Genomic DNA, 21661 nt, shown 5'->3' with positions numbered 1-21661 from the left:
GAATTCTGGTATACAACAGGACACAAAAGATACAGGTTTAGCATCCTAAAAATATTTTATGTATTAAAATTAAAAGATAAAGTACTTTATAGTAATGTTTCATTCAACCAGCATTATAAGGGAAGTAGACAGAACTGAACTTGTCCCATAAGCTAGGGCAACGATTTACAAGCTTTTTTTTAAAAAAAAAAAGACCATAAAACTTCTCTACCACGAAAGGTAAGAACATTGAAAGAATCTGGATTCCTTGGGCAGTGTGTCATTTTATATTTTGCAAATGTATCCTTAAATTTCATTATCTGTGAAACTCCTGGTGTGCGTTGCAGAGCCCTAGGGCTCCTCAGAGCAGACTCTGCAGACATAACCTGTGTCATCATTTCCCAGCCTTTACAGTGGAGAAGATGAGGCCTATGTAAAAGGGCTGTTTGAAGATCAGTGATAAAGCATATACTGCACAATGCATTGCCTTTTTAAAGGATTCCATTTCCTCATCTTACAAATAGCTCCTGCTCACTTCTACATTTCCCCTGGGAGACCTCAGCTCTTTATTAAACTTGATGTTCATTAACCTCGATCCTTTCTGTAAAAACAAGAAAATGTTCTCACACATAGATAATGTACACAGAAGCAAAAATTTTTAAAAGACTAGGAAGAGGACTTCCCTGGTGGCCCACTGGTTGAGAATCTGCCTTCCAAAGCAGGGGACGCGGGTTTGATCTCTGCTTGGGGAACTAAGATCCCACGTGCCACGGAGCAACGAAGCCTGCACACTGCAGCTGTGGAAGCCCGCATGCTCTAGGGCCCGTGTGCCACAACTAAGACCCTGTGCAGTTAAACAAAAAGACTGTGAAGAAATACACCAACCATGCTGTACAACAGATGGGTGGCATCATATTCTTTTAACTTTTCCGTATTTTTGTCAAGTTTTCAACAGTGAACAAGTATTACTTTCAAACATTTTCATATTTTTATAATCAGGAAAATTTTTCTGGTAACTAAACATGTATATAAAACTAAATTTGGGGTCAATCTTATTTCAGACATGAGCCATTATTTAAACTTTTGAATGTCTACTATGTACCAGGCTGTGAGCTATGTATTTGAAGATTAAAAGAAAAAAAGAAATAGCCACATCTTTAAGTAAGCATAGTATGTCATAACATGCTCCATGACAAAGGAAAGTCACTGGTGACGTCAGTCAGAACTTCAACAACTAGGAGAGCTGAGCTTAAAGGAGTTTGAGACCAGAAAAATAGGGAGGAGGCAGATAAAATAACAAATGAAAGGGGAGACTTGAAACAGCACTAAATATTCAGAAAAATGTTAAGTAGTGAGTGCACTACTGGTAAAGCACAAGGCTGAGGAAAGAGAGCAAAAGATAGGCTGAGGCCTGCTCTGTCTGCTCTAGCAAAGTCTGTTCTTTACCAAAGGCAGTGGGAAGCACAGAAGGTTACAAGTACAAGAGTCACACAATCATATTTGCAGTTTTAGAAAGGTCACTCCAGTCTCAGAGAGGCAACAGAGTAGAGGTTGGTAGGGAGAGTGGTAACTGAGTTATTTCAAAAATCCAGGTGAGAATAAGCAAACACCTATCTTAGGAATTAAGACTGCTGAGAAACTGATGAACTCACAAATAAATGTGAAGATATTCCATGATCATTGATTGGAAGAATTAAAAATGTTAAAATGTCGATACTGTTCAGTGCTGCTGCTGCCGCCAAGTCGCTTCAGTCGTCAGTGCAATCCCTATCAAAATCCCAACAGCATTTCTCACAGAAATAGAACAAACAATCCTAAAGTTTGTAAGGACTCAGGAAAGATCTTGAATAGCCAAAGCAATCTAGAGAAAGAAGAACAAAATTGGAGGCATCACGCTTCCTGATTTCAAACTATATGACAAAGCTATAGTAATCAAAACAGTGTAGCACTGACATTAAAAACAGACACATAGCTCAACGGAGCAGAACAGAGCTCAGAACTAAACCTGCACATACACAGTCACTTACTTCACAACGAAGGGACGAAGAATATACAATGGGAAAAGGACGGTCTTTTCTTTTTTTATTTGGTTAAATAATAAACACTGGTATGGATGAAGCACAAGCTGGAATCAAGATTGCCAGGAGAAATATCAGTAACCTCAGATATGCAGATGACACCACCCTTATGGCAGAAAGTCAAGAAGAACTAAAGAGACTCTTGATGAAAGTGAAAGAGGAGAATGGAAAAGTTGGCTTAAAGCTCAACATTCAGAAAACAAAGATCATGGCATCCGGTCCCATCACTTCATGGCAAACAGATGGGGAAACAATGGAAACAGTGAGAGACTTTAATTTTTTGGGGCTCCAGAATCACTGCAGATGGTGACTGCAGCCATGAAACTAAAAGACGCTTACTACTTAGAAGGAAAGTTATGACCAACCTAAGCATATTAAAAAGCAGAGACATTACTTTGTCAACAAATGTCTGTCTAGTCAAGGCTGTTGTCTTTCCAGTGGTCATGTATGGATATGAGAATTGGACTACAAAGAAAGCTGAGCGCCAAAGAACTGATGCTTTTGAACTGTGGTGTTGGAGAAGACTCTTGAGAGTCCCTTGGATTGCAAGCAGATCCAACCAGTCCATCCTAAAGGACATCAGTCCTGGGTGTTCACTGAAGGACTGATGTTGAAACTGAAACTCCAATACTTTGGGTCACCTGATGTGAGGAACTGACTCATTTGAAAAGACCCTGATGTTGGGAAAGATTGAAGGTGGGAGGAGAAGGTGATGACAGAGGATGAGATGGTTGGATGCCATCACTGACTCAATGGACATGAGTTTGAGTAAACTCTGGGAGTTGGTGATGGACAGGGAGGCCTGGCGTGCTGCAGTCCAATGGGTCGCAAAGAGTCAAACACAACTGAGCGACTGAACTGAACAAACATTTATTTCTCATAATTCTGGAGGCTGCAAAGTCCAAAATAAAGTCACCAGCACATTAAGGTGTCTGATAAGAGCCAGCTTCCTGAATCCAAGGTAGCTAGGACAGTCTTTCTTTAAAAAAAATGTTTAGGTCGTGCCATGCGGCATGCATGTTCTTTGTTTCCTGACCAGGGATTGAACCGGAGCTCCCTGCATTGGGAGTGTGGAGTCTTAACCACTCTGAACTCGGCAAGTGCCAAAAGGAATATCATTGTACTAACTTACGCTGCACACAAAAATCAACTCAAAAAGATTAAGAACTTGAACCTGAGACCTGAACCCATGAAACTCCTATAAGAAAATAGGCAGTGAGATACTTGCCATTGGCCTTAGGTATGAGTTTTTGAATCTGACACCAAAGCAAAGGCAAAAATAAACAGGCAGGACTACATCCAACTAAATAGCTCTAGACAGCAAAGGAAACTATCAACAAAATGAAAAGACAACCTACCAAATGAGAGAAAGTATTGGCACATCATAAAATATATAAGCATCCACACACAAAACCCAAAGAATCCAAATTAAAGAAAGGGCAGAGTATCTGACATTTTCCCAAAGAAGACATTCAAATGGCCAACAGGTACATGAAAAGGTGCTCAACATTACCCAATCATAAGGGAAACGCAAATCAGAATCACAGTAAAATATAACCTCATACATGTTAGAATGGCTAGGATCAAAAAGACAAAATATAACAAATGTTGCTAATGTGTAGAAAAGGGAACCCTTGGGTACTGTAGGTGGGAATGTAAATTGGTGCAACCATTGTGAAAAAAGGTTTGAACTATTATATGATCCAACAATTCCACTTCTGGGTATCTATTCAAAAGAAATGAAAATACTAACTCGAAAAGATGCATGTGCCCTCATGTTCACTGCAGCTTTATTTATAACAGCTAAGACATGTAGGCAACCTAAGTGTCCATCAAGGGATGAACGGATAAAGAAGATAAGGTATTTGTATACAATGGAATATCATTCAGCCATAAAAAAAGAATAAGTCTTGTCATTTGCAACAACAGGAATAAATCCCGAGGGCATTATGCTAAGTGATTTCATCTCATTTATCTTAGACAAACAAAAACAACCAGAACTCATAAATACAGAGACTATATGGGTGGCTGCTAGAGGTGGGAGGTAGGAGGTAGCTAAAATGGGTGAAGGTGATCAAAAGGTGCAAACTTCCAGTTACAAAAAAAGAAGTCTCAGGATGTAATGAACAGCACAGTGACTACAGTTAATAATACTGTATTGCATATTTAAAAGTTGCTAAGACAGATTCTTGCCCTTGAAATCCCATGGACAGGGAAGCCTGAGGGGCTACAGTCCATGGGGTCACAGAGTTGGACATGACTCACTAAACACCAAGGCAGATCTTAAAAATTCTCATCACAAGAAATGTTTATAACTCTGTCTGGTGATGGATATTAACTAGACTTGCATTGATCATTTTGTAACATATATAAATACTGAATCATTATACTATATACTTTAATAAAATGAAAGTCAGTTATATTTCGATTAAAAATAAATTTAAAGAGACTGCCCTCTGAGTTGAACTAATTAAATCCTTATAGTAAAGAAAAAAATGTTCCTAGTAACTGGGAAGAGCTCTAAGTTTGAAGCTTAATTAGTAAAATCAATACCTTATAACACTAAAGGAAAGCTGGTTTCAGAGAGAACTCTGGCACTGCAGCAATGTCTAAGGGGAGAAAGATACAATAACCGGAAGGTATGAAGTCTTCTGGTCACATCCCACCTGAATGAGAAAGTTCTCAAAAACACTCACCTCCCACTGCTGTAACCAAATTCAACTCCCAAACTAATGGTTCAGATTGTCTTTTAGGTGCCTTGACATACCAGAAGGAGGTTACCAGTTAGTGGCCTTAAGCATTCAAACCACCTTAATGTGCTGCTGCTGCTGCTAAGTCGCTTCAGTCGTGTTCGACTGTGTGTGACCCCACAGATGGCAGCCCACCAGGCTCCCCCGTCCCTGGGATTCTCCAGGCAAGAACACTGGAGTGGGTTGCCCTTTCCTTCTCCAATGCGTGAAAGTGAAAAGTCAAAGAGAAGTCACTCAGTCGTGTCCGACTCTTAGTGACCTCATGAACTGCAGGTCCTCTGTCCATGGGATTTTTTCAGGCAAGAGTACTGGAGTAGGGTGCCATCGCTTTCTCTACTTTAATGTGCTAACACCCATTAAAGATGAATCAACAGACACTCTGGTTTATATACTCTACAAGGTCAACGACAGGACTTGAAAGCTAAGTCCTAAACTATATGAGGCTGCTTTTGGTTAATCATAAGTCTTTCTCCTGGAAACAACCACCTCTTCCCCTTGGAATATATCACGCTCTTCTAAAACTTAAACACTGATAAAATTTGGAAGGACTAATACCAAATATGTTTCAGTTCAGTTCAGTCGCTCAGTTGTGTCTGACTCTTTGTGACCCCATGAACCACAGCACGCCAGGCCTCCCTGTCCATCACCAACTCCCGGAGTTTACCCAAACTCATGTCCATTGAGTTGGTGATGCCATCCAACCACCTTATCCTCTGTCAACCCCTTCTCCTCCTGCCTTCAATCTTTCCCAGCATCAGGAGCTTTTCCAGTGAGTCAGCTTTTTGCATCAAGTGGCCAAAGTATTGGAGTTTCAGCTTCAACATCAGTCTTTCCAATGAACACCCAGGGCTGATCTCCTTTAGGATGGACTGGTTGGATCTCCTTGTGGTCCAAGGGACTCTCAAGTCTTCTCCAACACCACAGTTCAAAAGCATCAATTCTTCTATGCTCAGCTTTCTTTATAGAATGTTTCTATGAAGACCTATAAGACCTTTTAGAACTAACACCCCCAAAATGATGTCCTTTTCATTATAGGGGACTGGAATGCAAAAGTAGGAAGTCAAGAAACAACTGGCGTAACAGGCAAATTTGGCCTTGGAGTACAGAATGAAGCAGGGTAAAAGCTAACAGAGTTTTGCCAATAGAACACACTTGTCATAGCAAACACCCTCTTCCAACAACACAAGAGAAGACTCTACACATGGACATCACCAGATGGCCAACACTGAAATCAGACTGATTATATTCTTTGCAGCCAAAGATGGAGAAGCTCTATACAGTCAGCAAAACCAAGACCGGGAGCCGACTGTGGCTCAGATCATGAACTCCTGATTGCCAAATTCAGACTTAAATTGAAGAAAGTGGGGAAAACCAAATATGTTTAGGAGAAAGAATTGACAGGGCTTAGTGAATGCGTGGATATGAGAGCTGAGGATAAATTCCATGATTCTGGTTTGGAGACGTGAAACAAAAGGAGACACTATGACCCAGGACTGAAAATACAGGAGGTGAGAATGGGTGGATGGAGATGCTATCACCACTAGAACACCCAGGGGACCTTCCAAGTGGAGGCGTTCAGTTGAAGTGCATACAGAGTTCGTAAGAAATGTGGGCTGCAGACAGACTGAACAGCCAGTAACAAACAGGTGGTAATAGATGAAACTGCCTAGAAGAATGAATAAAATAAACAGAAGGCTGGGTATCAGCTCTTAATGATTAAAGTTTAAGAGGAAAACAAAAGAGGAATAGGGAAGAAGGACTGCGTCAGATTAAGCAGAACCAGAAGGATGTATATCATATTGAGTTGGCCCATATGTTCATTCTGGTTTTCCCAAAAGATGTTACGGAAAAACCCAACAAACTTTTTGGCCCAACCCAACATAAGCTACGGAGAAGACGATGGCACCCCACTCCAGTACTCTTGCCTGGAAAATCCCATGGACGGAGGAGCCTGGTGGGCTGCAGTCCAGGGGGTCGCGAAGAGTTGGACACGACTGAGCGACTTCCCTTTCACTTTTCACTTTCATGCACTGGAGAAGGAAATGGCAACCCACTCCAGTGTTTTTGCCTGGAGAATCCCAGGGACGGGGGAGCCTGGTGGGCTGCCATCTATGGGGTCACACAGAGTCGGACACGACTGAAGTGACTTAGCAGCAGCAACATAAGCTAGAGAAAGCTGCAGTCAACTCAGGTAACGACTCAAAGTGTCCCCTAGAGGTAGCAGTTAGGTCACCAGGAATCTTTGTGATTGTAGTTCCAAATGAACCATATCAAAGTAAAAAGCTATGGTAACCCAAAAAAGCTTCACCTTGAAAACAGAAACCTGGCAAATACGACAAAGCAAGTTAATTCTCTTGTCCACTCCATTCAACTGACACTTGGCACCTGACTGCTATTTCTCCTGCCCAGCACCAACTCCATCTTCCTTGACTGGGTCCCAATATAAGATCCATAATATTGAGCAGGGACTTCCCTGGTGGCCCAGTGGCTATGGCTCAGTGCTCCCAATGCAGGGGGGCCCAGGGTAAACCCTTGCTCAGAGAACTAGATCCCACAGGCCCAAAGAGAGTTTGCATGCCACAATGAAAGATCCTGATGCTGCAGCTAAGACCTGGGGCGGCCAAATGAATAAATATTAGAAAAAAATAATAATGTTAACTAAATTGAGTAGTTATCATAAACACTCATTGGCTCAAAAGTGATCCTGGTTCATTCACTCAACTTACAGAAGCTGCCAGTTGTTTTGTTGTGAGGGAGGGGAAGCGCTCTCCCTTCCCCACCTCTCCTGCACCTGCTCCATGTCACTGTTAACATTTCTGTTCCCCACTTCTCTCAAATGCCTTCTTCCTACTCTCTGACACAAAGCAATCACTAAGCTAGGAATCTCTGCAGATGCCTAACACCTTGTTTATGACAGTTCCCTGCTAAGATCAAGAAATTAAAGTAAAAGGGAGGGAGACTTCTGGACTTGTGGTTCAGTGGTTAAGAATCTGTGCTCCCAATACAGGGGGCCTGGGTTCAACCCTTGGTCAGGAAACTAAGATCCCACATGCTGCACAGCATGACCCAAAACAAGTATCCCTTGAAAGCAGACATAAAATATGTAATTGCTTCTGAAAATAAAAACATAATTACAAAAGTAAAAGGTAGGAAAGAACAGCACAGTGCAGACTGGAAAAAAGAGCTCTCACAAGTCCTCTCACCTGTAACGTAAGTGAGCTATCTGCAACCCATGTGGTCCTTCTGTGTCCTATTTCTAACTCATCATGCAAACCAATAGAGCAGCTTAAACATACACAGTATTTTTGCGCCTGTAACCATTAACAATTTCTTATGGCCTGCAGAGATGACTACTGCTGAAGAATTTTAACTTCCATAAAAAATAAGTATGTAAGTCCCCACGATACTGACAGGACTGTCTCTAGTGACTTGGTCTAATGAACAGGCTTTTTATTGAAATTAGTTTCCGGTTCAGGTGCACTCCTAAAAGAAATACGAAATTAGAGAAATATTTTAAGAGAAACACACAGCAGTCTTCTATTTAAATGTGCGACGCCACCCCCCACACTGAGATTTCTGCTTTAGTGAGACACACAACGAAAACACTGCAAGAACCCTGCTTATTAGCTGACAAGCCACACTGCTGACATGTTACTCCAGCAGACTGTGAAGTTTAGAGAGGATATGATGATGAACAAATTATCTACTTCTCCCTTGCAACTGGGATCAACGATCTGTTTTTCTTTGGTTATTCTCTGCTGATGATATGTAGGCAAACCCATTCATCGCTATCGCTTTTTTCTGTGCAAGTAAGTCCAACAAGGGCTTGATGCAGCAAAAGTGAATATATACGTGAAATTAAACAAGCTTTCGACAAAACCAGGATTTTGTGTAAAAGGAAAGGATTTTATTTTTAAAAGTTTTTTCTTTTAATAAGGCTAATATTTATTTCAGGACATTTAAAAAACAGATATATAGAAGAAAATAAAGTTCATCCACAATCCTACTCCCTCAGATGTAGACACTATTAAATAAGTGCACGTTTATAAAAAGAAAAAAAGACTACTCGGATGTAATGAAAAATCAAAAGCCAATTTGCTTAAAGCTTCAAGGGAAATAAAGATCACAAGGCTGGGATTTCCCTAGCAGTCCAGTGCTTAAGACCTTGTGCTCCCACTGCAGGGGGCCAGGGGTTCAATCCCTGGTTGAGGAACTAAGATCTCGCATGCCGTACGGCACAGCCAAAAAATAAAACAAGAATAAATAAAATAAAATCTCAATTAAAAAAAAAAAACAGAACAAGGCTTTAGCTAGCGAACATCTTAATAACTGAAATGGCCACTGCCTGATTTGACTGAGTCCTTCCCATCATGAGTACCTTCTACCATATATACCAACCTGAACACAGGCAAGGAAGGCAGCCCTTTGCCCCAACCTAGATTCTTTTTCTGAAAAACTTCAAACCCATAGAAAAGTTCAGATTAACACAACATCCTCTAGACTCAACAACTGGCAATGTTTGGCCACATGTGCGCTTTTTTATTTAACTTTCTGGCCATGCTGCATGGCACTGGGATCTTAGTCTCTCGTCCAGGATCAAACCTGCCCCCCTTCAGCGGAAGCGCAGAGTATTAACCACTGAACCACCTGGGAAGTCCCTGGCTTTATCTCTGTCTAACTCTTCTGCTGTTCTTTGTTGCTAAATCACTTGAAAGTAAAATACATTTCACCTTGGCTTCAGCACGGATTTCCTAAGGACAAAGACATTCTAAGGGAAAGTATAATATGGACTAACTAATTAATCAAACTGTAAATCTTTCTATGAGGTGACCAAGATAATGGAGTAGATGCATTATTGCGATTATGCTGAAGTTAATATTAAAGCTTATTTTGTTCCTCCTGGGACTCCTTCCTCTTCGAGTTTCTCAACCTGGGGAACCACTGGCATTTGGGGCCAGGTCATCCTGTGCTGTGGGGACCGTCCCTTATATTGTAGGATGTTGGGCAGCATCCCTGGCCTCCGCCACAGGAGGCAGGCATGTTCCACACCTGGCCGCAGCAACTAAAAGCAACTCCAGACATTTGCTAAGGGTCCCCCAGGAGAAGAGACCCTGCTCTCGAAGAACAAGAACCACAAATCCACATGAGAACCAGCAGTAAGAAGACAGCACACGTTGATCTACTGAACCTCACCACATGGCAGCACATTCTAAACATTCTGCATCTACGAAATCACCTGAGTGTGTTAAGTGTGTGTGTGCTGAATCGTGTCCAACACTTTGCAACCCCATGGACTGTAGCCCGCCAGGCTCCCCGTCCATGGAATTCTCCGGGCAAGAATACTGGAGTGCGTACTTATTTCCTACTCTAGGGGATCTTCACAACCCAGGGATTGTCCCTTGTGTCTCCTGCATTGGCAGGTGGATTCTTTACCACCACATCACTTGGGAAGCCCCATGAAATCATTTACATGCTAGAACAATCCTCTGAACTGGGTCTACCTTACAGAGGAGGGAACAGACACAGAGAGGGGAAGAAGTTAGTGCCGGGTCACGGAGCCGCTGAGCGGCAGAGCAGGGACTCAGGCTCACCCACAGGCGCCCAGTCACACACCTGCACCCAACCGTGCCCGCACAGACGTACTCACTTCCTGGTGCGGCAGTTTTTCCTTTCCTACTCATGCTAATCCTCGTGAGTCATTTGTGAAAATCAACCTTCCAGCAGGTTCCAGACCTTTCTGGACAGCGCCGAACACGTGCTAGCACTCGTGAGCCCCACAGAATCACTCTCCTCTCCCTTGGGAATCACACAAGATCCGAGTGAGGTTCTGCCCAAACTGGCTCTGAGTAGGAAAGAAGGACTCTCATCGATGACTTGCTTCAATCCTAGAAGACCTCACCAACAAGCCAGTGTAGGAAATCTGCTTACAGCTGTGTCTGGGACACAGCAGGGTAAGCACAACATCAATGTCAGCTCTTCTGTCCTCACTAGTTGGCTCGGTGGCTCAGTGGTAAAGAAGCCACCTGCTGATGAGGAGAGCCGGGTTCAATCCCTGGGTCAGGAAGATCCCCTAGAGAAGCAAACGGCACCCCACTCCAGGATTCTTGCCTGGGAAATCACACAGACAGAGGAGCCTGGCAGGCTACAGTCCGTGGGGTCGCAAGAGAGTTGGACACAACTGAGCAACTAAACGACAACCCTCACCAGTACACAAGCGGCTCCACGGGTAGGGCCTGCTGTACTATGTCCTCCAGTGCCTGGCATATACTAAGTGCTCACAAAACATTTTCTGAGTAAATGAGTTAACAAATCAAAGAATGACTTCCTTCAAAAACTGAAATCCGGGATTTCCCTGGTGGTCCAGTGGTTTGGGTCCATACTTCCAAGGCAAGTGATGTGGGTTTGCTCCCCGGTCAGGAAACTATGATCTCATTTGCTGCAGAGCAACGAAGCCTGTGTGCTGCAGCTACTGAGGCCACACGCCACAGCCAGAGTCCCCGCACTGCAGTGAAAGATCTCGCATGATGCAATGGGGATGCCCTGTGCTGCAACTGAGACACGATGCAGACAAATAAACAAATATTTTTTTAAATTAAAAAAAATTGTTATTGGTGAAAATGAAAAATGTCTTAAAAAAACAAAAAATGAGATCCAACACTTAGCCCATCCTTCTTAGTTGAACCACTATTATTAAGAGATACCTTTGATGGTGCATATCTCCTTTAACTAGGAAAAAAGTTCATATATGAAATTTAAAAAGGACACAAACAGGTAAACTCATATAATGCTGATGACTATTCAAATGGATATAAACTGCTAAACTGTTCTCCAAAAAAAAATCATATGCCTCAAAAATATGTAAAAATTTGAACCCACAATTCATCCTAAGAAAACAACCAGTTGGGTACCCCAAAGAGAGTGTAAAGATGTTCACTGAAGTCTTTTTTCTAACACCAAGAACTTGGAAATTTTTTGTTTCAGTTTTGTTTTTCTTTACATGTTTTTCAACAGATGTTCACATATAGGTGAAATAAAGGAGCTCGCTTTGACTGTCATGGAATTAACACACACAGTTTGACTACCTGTACTCAGCTCCGAAGATCCAGAGCACGTTATAAAATGCGTGACTTTGTTGTTGCCCAAGTGTGAACACCACCCACGTGACCAGTGGCAGGAAGAGGCTTCCTGGTTAGCCAGCAGGGCTGGTCAATCATCTAGCTTCCACATCTTAATCCAGCTTTGGTGTCCCTGGGTGAATGCCAAAATTGACTGATGGTGTCTGCCAGAGAGGACTGGGAAACTGAGCCTTGCACAGTGGTTCCAAAACACTCTGCTCAGAAAGGTACTCAGACAGACTGGAATAGCCTGGAAAGGGTGAGGCTGACAGTAACGGTCTGTTCACGTCTAACTGTGTGATACACGATGTGATACAACCACATATGGGCTTAACTCCAGGGCTGACGAGGCCCTTGGCAGCTGAGGAATAGTTATGGTTTCAAACATCTTCCACAACTTGGAGAAGTTTAATTTATCTTGGAATGTGACCCACCTTTTGGCATTAGCCTATCTGCACTTCCCTTCACCTCCTTGTTGTTTAGATAAGCAACTATCTGATGTACTCAAACAGTGTCAGCGTCTTTCTAACAACCACACCTGCTACTAACCTTTGTCACTTAGGCAGTCATGCAGTGCTCTACTCCACTGAAGAAGCCATGGTAACATGCAATGCTTTTCAAGGTGTGGTTGGGAACCTCTGGGGCACCATGAAGCTCTCTGGTGGGAGGAGTGCACAGGGCTACAACTTAGTACACCCCTGCTGCAGTGTCATCTGTCACTCTGGAGAGCTGACCTGGCAGGAAAGTATCAAATGCCTGCCCCTGGAAGCACATCTCCAGGGCGATAACGGCCTGCATCAAGACCAGAGTCTCTTCGTTATAGTACCTCGGGTAAGATGAATTGCTCCACAGGCTTGTACCACAGCTTGTTCACCTGCACACCACAGCTCGGAGGACTGAAGCGAGCACTGAAGAGGGCCTCCTACAGATTGGGTGGGGAAAAGACAAGAAGAAAAACTTCCCATCAGATGCAGCAAGTTTTCACACGGCTGACATTCTAAATTCTCAGTGGCCCCAACAGCGGCTACTAACATTGTGCTACTGCGGTTTAGGCATCATTTGGGCTTTCCAGGGCAATCGTGGTTATCAAGTAAAGCTATTTAAGATCACCAAGGCTGTCGTGAAGTTCTAAAACACTAAATATAATCCACATAACCTTAAAAAAATAAAAACGATACCTTGAGGTGAGGAGCATTAAGGGAAGTGTAAGGTGTTAAGTCAACTCAATTACTTAACCCCAAAGGGTTAAGAATAAACTGAAAGATCATAGACTTCTACATAGAACAAAGGTACTCAGCAATCACCCTTCAAAAAGAACCTTTAGAAGAACAAACAGAAACAAAAATGGGAACATTAAAAAAAGACTGATTCTCATTATGTCTATTGTTTTCTTTGGGTCCTTCCTTTTTGTTTTCGGCAAGAACATTTCCTTATTCTCATAGCTATTCTTAGATACCAATTTGCTATAGGAGATGCTTCTGTTAAAGCTATCAAGACCATGCAGAAGTTCAGAACGAAGGGAGTTTAAATGAATTAAGCGTATTTCTTTCATCAGTATTAGTCTATGGCAATACAGTGGTAATACTTTATACACCATGACTACCTGTGAACCCACTGCAATCCACCTGAGATCAGACATTCCTTGAGGACAAAGAGTTATCTCTCCTTGGGTAAAAAAAAAATATGGCAACTAAAAATTAAATTAACATGATAAAAATGTTGTACATCTGAATCAAACTACTTGAGTGACAACTCAAACAGACTACAGGGACTTCCCTGGTGGTTCAGTGGCTAAGACTCCATGCTCCCAGTGCAGGGGGCTCAGGTTTGATCCCTGGTCAGGGAACTAGATCCCACAGACTGCAACTAAGGCCTGGTGCAGCCACATAGATAAAGAAATAAAAGCAGCTTAAAAAAAAAAAAACCCACTACATATACTAAGACAATTAATCATGAAAAAAAATTCAAGATTGATCCTCATTTCTAGGTAAGGCTGACAGTGGAATTCAGAGTATGGCTCTTGCAGTTACCTATTTGAGCTTCAGTATCAACGCAACCTTTAATCACAATAATATATGAACTCCTATACTTAAGTAATAAAGCTCTTTTCACTAGAATCATAATGGCTGGAATCATCACTAAGATTTGCTCCCTCTCTTATATTTATGTCATTAAGCACATTTACAAACTAAACAAGTTCTTTAGAGGATGAAGGAATATGACAAACAAAAAAATTAATATTAAATTGATCTGGGTGTTTATTGGTGACTCTGACATTGTATCTGTTAATAACAATCAACCTTAACACAAAAACATTTTTAAACATGCCTAAAAAAACTGCACAGGGTTCTACTTCCAGTGACAACAAGCCAAGTTTCCTACAGATAACAATTACGAACATGCACAAAGGATACACCGGAGGAAAAGCAATACCCAGAAGGTGAGAAAGGCACTGGATCTGCTTCCCCTATATTTTTTTTTAATGGCTCTTTGTCTGAGGCATACTCAGGGGACAACTAAAATTCTGAAATAAGAACTGCAGTCTTTCTGGTTCCAAATCGGAAGACAGAGTGGAGGCAAACACATTGGCTAACAAGTGAGGAAGAAAAACCCAGAAAGGAAAGGGTCACAGAGTTCTCAATCCTTCCTATTAACTCTGTCCTAGTCTGCAGCTGAGTCAGGAAATACACATTTGAAGCAGAATCCGAGCAGCCCATCTAAGTCCAAGAGAACAGACTGGAGACATCAGCTGCTGCTCACCATAAGGGAGACAGGGTTCAGGGTCTATGCCCAGCAATTTAACTGACGGCTAAAAGAAACAAACAACAAAACAAACAAAAGAGACCATAGCAAAAACCAGCAAAGCCAAAAGCTGGTTCTTTGAGAGGATAAATAAAATTGACAAACCATTAGCCAGACTCATCAGGAAACAAAGGGAGAAAAATCATATCAATAAAATTAGAAATGAAAATGGAGAGATCACAACAGACAACACAGAAATACAAAGGATCATAAGAGACTACTATCAGCAATTATATGCCAATAAAATGGACAACTTGGAAGAAATGGACAAATTCTTAGAAAAGTACAACTTTCCCAAACTGGACCAGGAAGAAATAGAAAATCTTAACAGACCCATCACAAGCACGGAAATTGAAACTGTAATAAAAAATCTTCCAGCAAACAAAAGCCCAGGTCCAGAAGGCTTCACAGCTGAAGTCTACGAAAAATTTAGAGAAGAGCTAACACCTATCCTGCTCAAACTTTTCCAGAAAATTGCAGAGGAAGGTAAACTTCCAAACTCATTCTATGAGGCCACCATCACCCTAATACCAAAACCTGACAAAGATGCCACAAAAAAAGAAAACTACAGGCCAATATCACTGATGAACACAGACGCAAAAATCCTCAACAAAATTCTAGCAATCAGAATCCAACAACACATTAAAAATATCATACATCACGACCAAGTGGGCTTTATCCCAGGGATGCAAGGATTCTTCAGTATCATACGCAAATGTAATACACCACATTAACAAATTGAAAAATAAAAGCCATATGATTATCTCAAAAGATGCAGAGAAAGCCTTTGACAAAATTCAACATCCATTCATGATAAAAACTCTCCAGGAAGCAGGAATAGAAGGAACCTTCCAAAGCAAACCATTCAATATCACGGTAATTCAAGTCTATGCCCCAACCAGTAATGCTGAAGAAGCTGAACGGTTCTCTGAAGATCTCCAAGACCTTTTAGAACTAACACCAAAAAAGATGTCTTTTTCATTATAGGGGACTGGAATGCAAAAGTAGGAAGTCAAGAAACACCTGGAGTAACAGGCAAATTTGGCCTTGGAATACAGAATAAAGCAGGTCAAAGACTAACAGAGTTTTGCCAAGAGAACGCACTGGTCATAGAAAACACCCTCTTCCAACAACACAAGAGAAGACTTTACACATGGACATCACCAGATGGTCAACACCGAAATCAGACTGATTATATTCTTTGCATCCAAAGATGGAGAAGCTCTATACAGTCGTAAAAACAAGACCGGGAGCTGACTGTGGCTCAGACCATGAACTCCTTATTGCCAAATTCAGACTTAAAATGAAGAAAGTAGGGAAAACCACTAGACCATTCAGATATGACCTAAATCAAATCCCTTATGATTATACAGTGGAGGTGAGAAACAGATTTAAGGGACTAGATCTGATAGAGTGCATGATGAACTATGGACAGAGGTTCATGACATTGTACAGGAGACAGGGATCAAGACCATCCCCATGGAAAAGAAATGCAAAAAAGCAAAATGGCTGTCTGGGGAGGACTTACAAATAGCTGTGAAAAGAAGAGAAGTGAAAAGTAAAGGAGAAAAGGAAACATATAAGCATCTGAATGCAGAGTTCCAAAGAATAGCAAGGAGAGATAGGAAAGCCTTCCTCAGTGATCAATGCAAAGAAATAGAGGAAAACAACAGAATGGGGAAGACTAGAGATCTCTTCAAGAAAATTAGAGATACCAAGGGAACATTTCATGCAAAGATGGGCTCAATAAAGGACAGAAATGGTATGGACCTAACAGAAGCAGAAAATATTAAGAAGAGGTGGCAAGAATACACAGAAGAACTGTACAAAAAAGATCTTCACAACCAAGACAATCACGATGGTGTGATCACTCACCTAGAGCCAGACATCCTGGAATGTGAAGTCAAGTGGGCCTTAGAAAGCTAGTGGAGGTGATGGAATTCCAGTTGAGCTATTTCAAATCCTGAAAGATGATGCTGGGAAAGTGTTACACTCAATATCCCAGCAAATTTGGAAAACTCAGCAGTGGCCACAGGACTGGAAAAGGTCAGTTTTCATTCCAATCCCAAAGAAAGGCAATGTCAAAGAATGCTCAAACTACCGCACAATTGCACTCATCTCACACGCTAGTAAAGTAATGCTCAAAATTCTCCAAGCCAGGCTTCAGCAGTACGTGAACCTTGAACTTCCAGATGTTCAAGCTGGTTTTAGAAAAGGCAGAGGAACCAGAGATCAAATTGCCAACATCTGCTGGATCATCGAAAAAGCAAGAAAGTTCCAGAAAAACATCTATTTCTGCTTTATTGACTATGTGGCTCACAATAAACTGTGGAAAATTCTGAAAGAGATGGGAATACCAGACCACCTGACCTGCCTCTTGAGAAACCTGTATGCAGGTCAGGAAGCAACAGTTAGAACTGGACATGGAACAACAGACTGGTTCCAAATACAAAAAGGAGTACGTCAAGGCTGTATATGGTCACCCTGCTTATTTAACTTCTATGCACAGTACATCATGAGAAACGCCGTACTGGAAGAGGCACAAGCTGGAATCAAGAATGCCGGGAGAAATATCAATAACCTCAGATATGTAGATGACACCACCCTTATGGCAGAAAGTGTAGAGGAACTCAAAAGCCTCTTGATGAAAGTGAAAGAGAAGAGTGAAAAAGTTGGCTTAAAGCTCAACATTCAGAAAACGAAGATCATGGCATCTGGTCCCATCACTTCATGGGAAATAGATGGGGCAACAGTGGAAACTGTGTCAGACTTTATTTTTTTGGGCTCCAAAATCACTGCAGATGGTGACTGCAGCCATGAAATGAAAAGACGCTTACTCCTTGGAAGGAAAGTTATGACCAACCTAGATAGCATATTCAAAAGCAAAGACATTACTTTGCCAACAAAGGTCCGTCTAGTCAAGGCTATAGTTTTTCTAGTGGTCATGCATGGATGTGAGAGTTGGACTGTGAAGAAAGCTGAGTGCCGAAGAACTGACACTTTTGAACTGTGGTGTTGGAGAAGACTCTTGAGAGTCCCTTGGACTGCAAGGAGATCCAACCAGTCCATTCTGAAGGAGATCAGTCCTGGGTATTCTTTGGAAGGACTGATGCTATTGCTGAAATTCCAATACTTTGGTCACCTCATGCTAAGAGTTGACTCATTGGAAAAGACTGTGATGCTGGGAGGGATTGGGGGCAGGAGGAGAAGGGGACGACAGAGGATGAGATGGCTGGATGGCATCACTGACTCGATGGACATGAATTTGGGTAAACTCCAGGAGTTGGTGATGGACAGGGAGGCCTGGTGTGCTGTAATTCATGGGGTCATAAAGAGTCGGACACGACTGAGTGACTGAACTGAACCTCAACATAATAAAAGCTATATATGACAAACCCACAGAAAACATTATCCTCAATGGTGAAAAATTGAAAGCGTTTCCCCTAAAGTCAGGAACAAGACAAGGGTGTTATTTTCACCACTACTATTCAACATAGTTTTAGAAGTTTTGGCCACAGCAATCAGAGCAGAAAAAGAAATAAAGGAATCCAAATTGGAAAAGAATTAAAACTTTAAAGACTCCACCAGAAAATTACTAGAGCATGAATATAGTAAAGTTGCAGGATATAAAAATCAACACACAGAAACCCCTTGCATTCTTATACACTAATAATGAGAAAATACAAAGAGAAATTAAGGAAACAATTCCATTCACCATTGCAACGAAAAGAATAAAATATTTAGGAATATATCTACCTAAAGAAACTAAAGACCTATATATAGAAAACTATAAAACACTGGTGAAAGAAATCAAAGAGGACACTAATAGATGGAGAAATATACCATGTTCATGGATAAGAAAAATCAATATAGTGAAAATGAGTATACTACCCAAAGCAATCTACAGATTCAATGCAATTCCTATCAAGCTACAAACGGTATTTTTCACAGAGCTGTATGGAAATACAAAAAACCTCGAATAGCCAAAGCAAGCTTGAAAAAGAAGAATGGAACTGGAGGAATCAACTTGCCTGACTTCAGGCTCTACTACAAAGCCACAGTCATCAAGACAGTATGGTACTGGCACAAAGATAGAAATATAGATCAATGGAACAATAGAAAGCCCAGAGATAAATCCGTGCACCTATGGACACCTTATCTTTGACAAAGGAGGCAAGAATATAAAATGGAGAAAAGACAATCTCTTTAACAAGTGGTGCTGGGAAAACTGGTCAACCACTTGTAAAAGAATGAAATTAGAACACTTTCTAACACCATACACAAAAATAAACTCAAAATGGATTAAAGATCTAAACGTAAGACCAGAAACTATAAAACTCCTAGAGGAGAACATAGGCAAAACACTCTCCAACATAAATCACAGTAGGATCCTCTATGACCCACCTCCCAGAATATTGGAAATAAAAGCAAAAATAAACAAACAGGACCTAATTAAACTTAATAGCTTCTGCACAACAAAGGAAACTATAAGCAAGGTGAAAAGACAGCCTTCAGAATGGGAGAAAATAATAGCAAATGAAGCAACTGACAAAGAACTAATCTCAAAAATATACAAGCAACTCCTGAAGCTCAATTCCAGAAAAATAAATGACCCAATCAAAAAGTGGGCCAAAGAACTCAACAGACATTTCTCCATAGAAGACATACAGATGGCTAACAAACACATGAAAAGATGCTCAACATCACTCATTATCAGAGAAATGCAAATCAAAACAACAATGAGGTACCATTTCAGGCTAGTCAGAATGGCTGTGATCCAAAGGTCTACAAGCAATAAATGCTGGAGAGGGTGTGGAGAAAAGGGAACCCTCTTACACTGTTGGTGGGAATGCAAACTAGTACAGCCACTATGGAGAACAGTGTGGAGATTCCTTAAAAAACTGGAAATAGAACTGCCATACGACCCAGCAATCCCACTCCTGGGCATACAGACGGAGGAAACCAGAAGGGAAAGAGACACGTGTACCCCAATGTTCAGTGCAGCACTGTTTATAATTGCCAGGGCATGGAAGCAACCTAGATGTCCATCAGCAGATGAAGGGATAAGAAAGCTGTGGTACATATACACAATGGAGTATTACTCAGCCACAAAAAAGAATACATTTGAATCAGTTCTAATGAGGTGGATGAAACTGGAGCCTATTATACAGAGTGAAGTAAGCCAGAAAGAAAAACACCAATACAGTATACCAACGCATATATATGGAGTTTAGAAAGATGGTAACGATAATCCTGTATGCGAGACAGCAAAAGAGACACAGATGTATAGAACAGTCTTTTGGACTCTGTGGGAGAGGGCGAGGGTGGGATGATTTGGGAGAACGGCATTGAAACATGTATAATATATGGGAAACGAATCGCCAGTCCAGGTTCAATGCATGATAAAGGATACTCGGGGCTGGTGCACTCAGATGACCCAGAGGGATGTGATGAGGAGGGAGGTGGGAGGGGGGTTCATGATGAGGAACACGTGTACACCCAAGGCGGATTCATGTCAATGTACGGCAAAACCAATATAATATTGTAAAGTAATTAGCCTCCAATTAAAATAAATGTATTTATATATATATAAAAAAGAAACAAACAAAAGCAACTCTCCTCAAAGACTACAACAGGATCCACAATCTTACAATGAATTATTCACAGTATCTAGGATTCAATCCAAAGTTACTCGATGTAAGATAAAACAGGAAAATGTTACTGTATGCAAGAGAAAAGATGATAATCAACAAAGACACGCCAAGATGACTCAAATTTAGTATAGCAGACAGGATTTTAAAGCCATCATTATAATCTAGGTCAAAACCACAGAGAAAATATGTTCAAGATGAATTTAGAAAAACAGGAAACTTAGAAAAATGGGATATTTTAGAGAAAAAGAAACTATAAGTAACTGAAATCCCAGAAGGAATGGACAGAAATGGGGCTGGGAAAAAATTTTCTTTATGAAAAATAGGTAAAAGTTCTCTAAATTTGTTAAAAGACATAAATTTACAGGTTGAAGGAACTTGGCAAACCCTGAGCGGAACACACGAAGAAAAACCACACCAAGATATAACACAGCCAAATGGCATAAAACCAAGTATGTATAAAGAGAAAGTCTTTAAAGTAGCCAAGATGACTTTTCCCTCTAATACATATTTAGCTGTTTAGAGCAAAAATCATAATACTGTGTTGTGGGATTTATAGCACACATAGATATAAGGCATGACAATTAGAACAAAAAGATGGGGAACAGTAAATGGAATTATATAGTTCCAAGGTTCTTATATTTTACACGAAGGGGTACAATGCTAAAGAAGACTGAAAAAGTTCAGAACATACATTGTAATTCTTATGTCAACCAGACTGACACAAAATAATAATACAAAGAGCTGTAGCTAAATGGAAAATAGAAATATTAAAATGGAATTCTAAAAAATACTCAACCCAAAAGAGGTAAAAAAGAAAGAAAAGAGAAACAAAAAACACAGGATAAATAGAAAACAAATAGCAAAAAGAAAAACTGAAATCCAACCACTTTAGTAATTGTCTTAAGTGCAAATGGAATAAATAGCCCTTATAAATAGCAGGGATTCTCAGACTTGGATAAAAAGGAATACCTAACTATATGCTTGGAGAAGGCAGTGGCACCCCACTCCAGTACTCTTGCCTGGAAAATCCCATGGGCGGAGGAGCCTGGTGGGCTACAGTCCATGGGGTTGCTGAGAGGCGGGCAGGACTGAGGGACTTCACTTTCACTTTTCACTTTCATGCATTGGAGAAGGAAATGGCAACGCACCCCAGTATTCTTGCCTGGAGAATCCCAGGGACAGAGGAGCCTAGTGGTCTGCCATCTGTGGGGTCGCACAGAGTCAGACACGACTGAAGCGACTTAGCAGTAGCAGCAGCAACTATATGCTGTCCATAAGAAACA

At 41.2% G+C, this 21661-nt stretch overlaps 1 protein-coding gene across 3 annotated transcripts in view; it reads right to left on the bottom strand.

Annotated features, from left to right (window-relative positions):
• The window catches only part of B3GALNT2 (beta-1,3-N-acetylgalactosaminyltransferase 2), a 65426-nt gene that overhangs the window by 18488 nt on the left and 25277 nt on the right, over nt 1-21661 (bottom strand). For all 3 annotated transcript variants that reach the window (XM_070364682.1, XM_070364684.1, XM_070364683.1), the window contains exon 5: nt 12749-12844. In XM_070364682.1, coding sequence (XP_070220783.1) covers nt 12749-12844 — 96 coding nt within the window. The remainder of the gene's footprint in view (nt 1-12748; nt 12845-21661) is intronic.

Source organism: Bos mutus, chromosome 28 (genome assembly GCF_027580195.1).
Source record: "Bos mutus isolate GX-2022 chromosome 28, NWIPB_WYAK_1.1, whole genome shotgun sequence".
NCBI lineage: Eukaryota > Metazoa > Chordata > Mammalia > Artiodactyla > Bovidae > Bos > Bos mutus.
The sequence above is the reverse complement of the archived record's forward strand: the minus strand, read 5'-3'. Positions and strand labels throughout refer to the sequence as shown.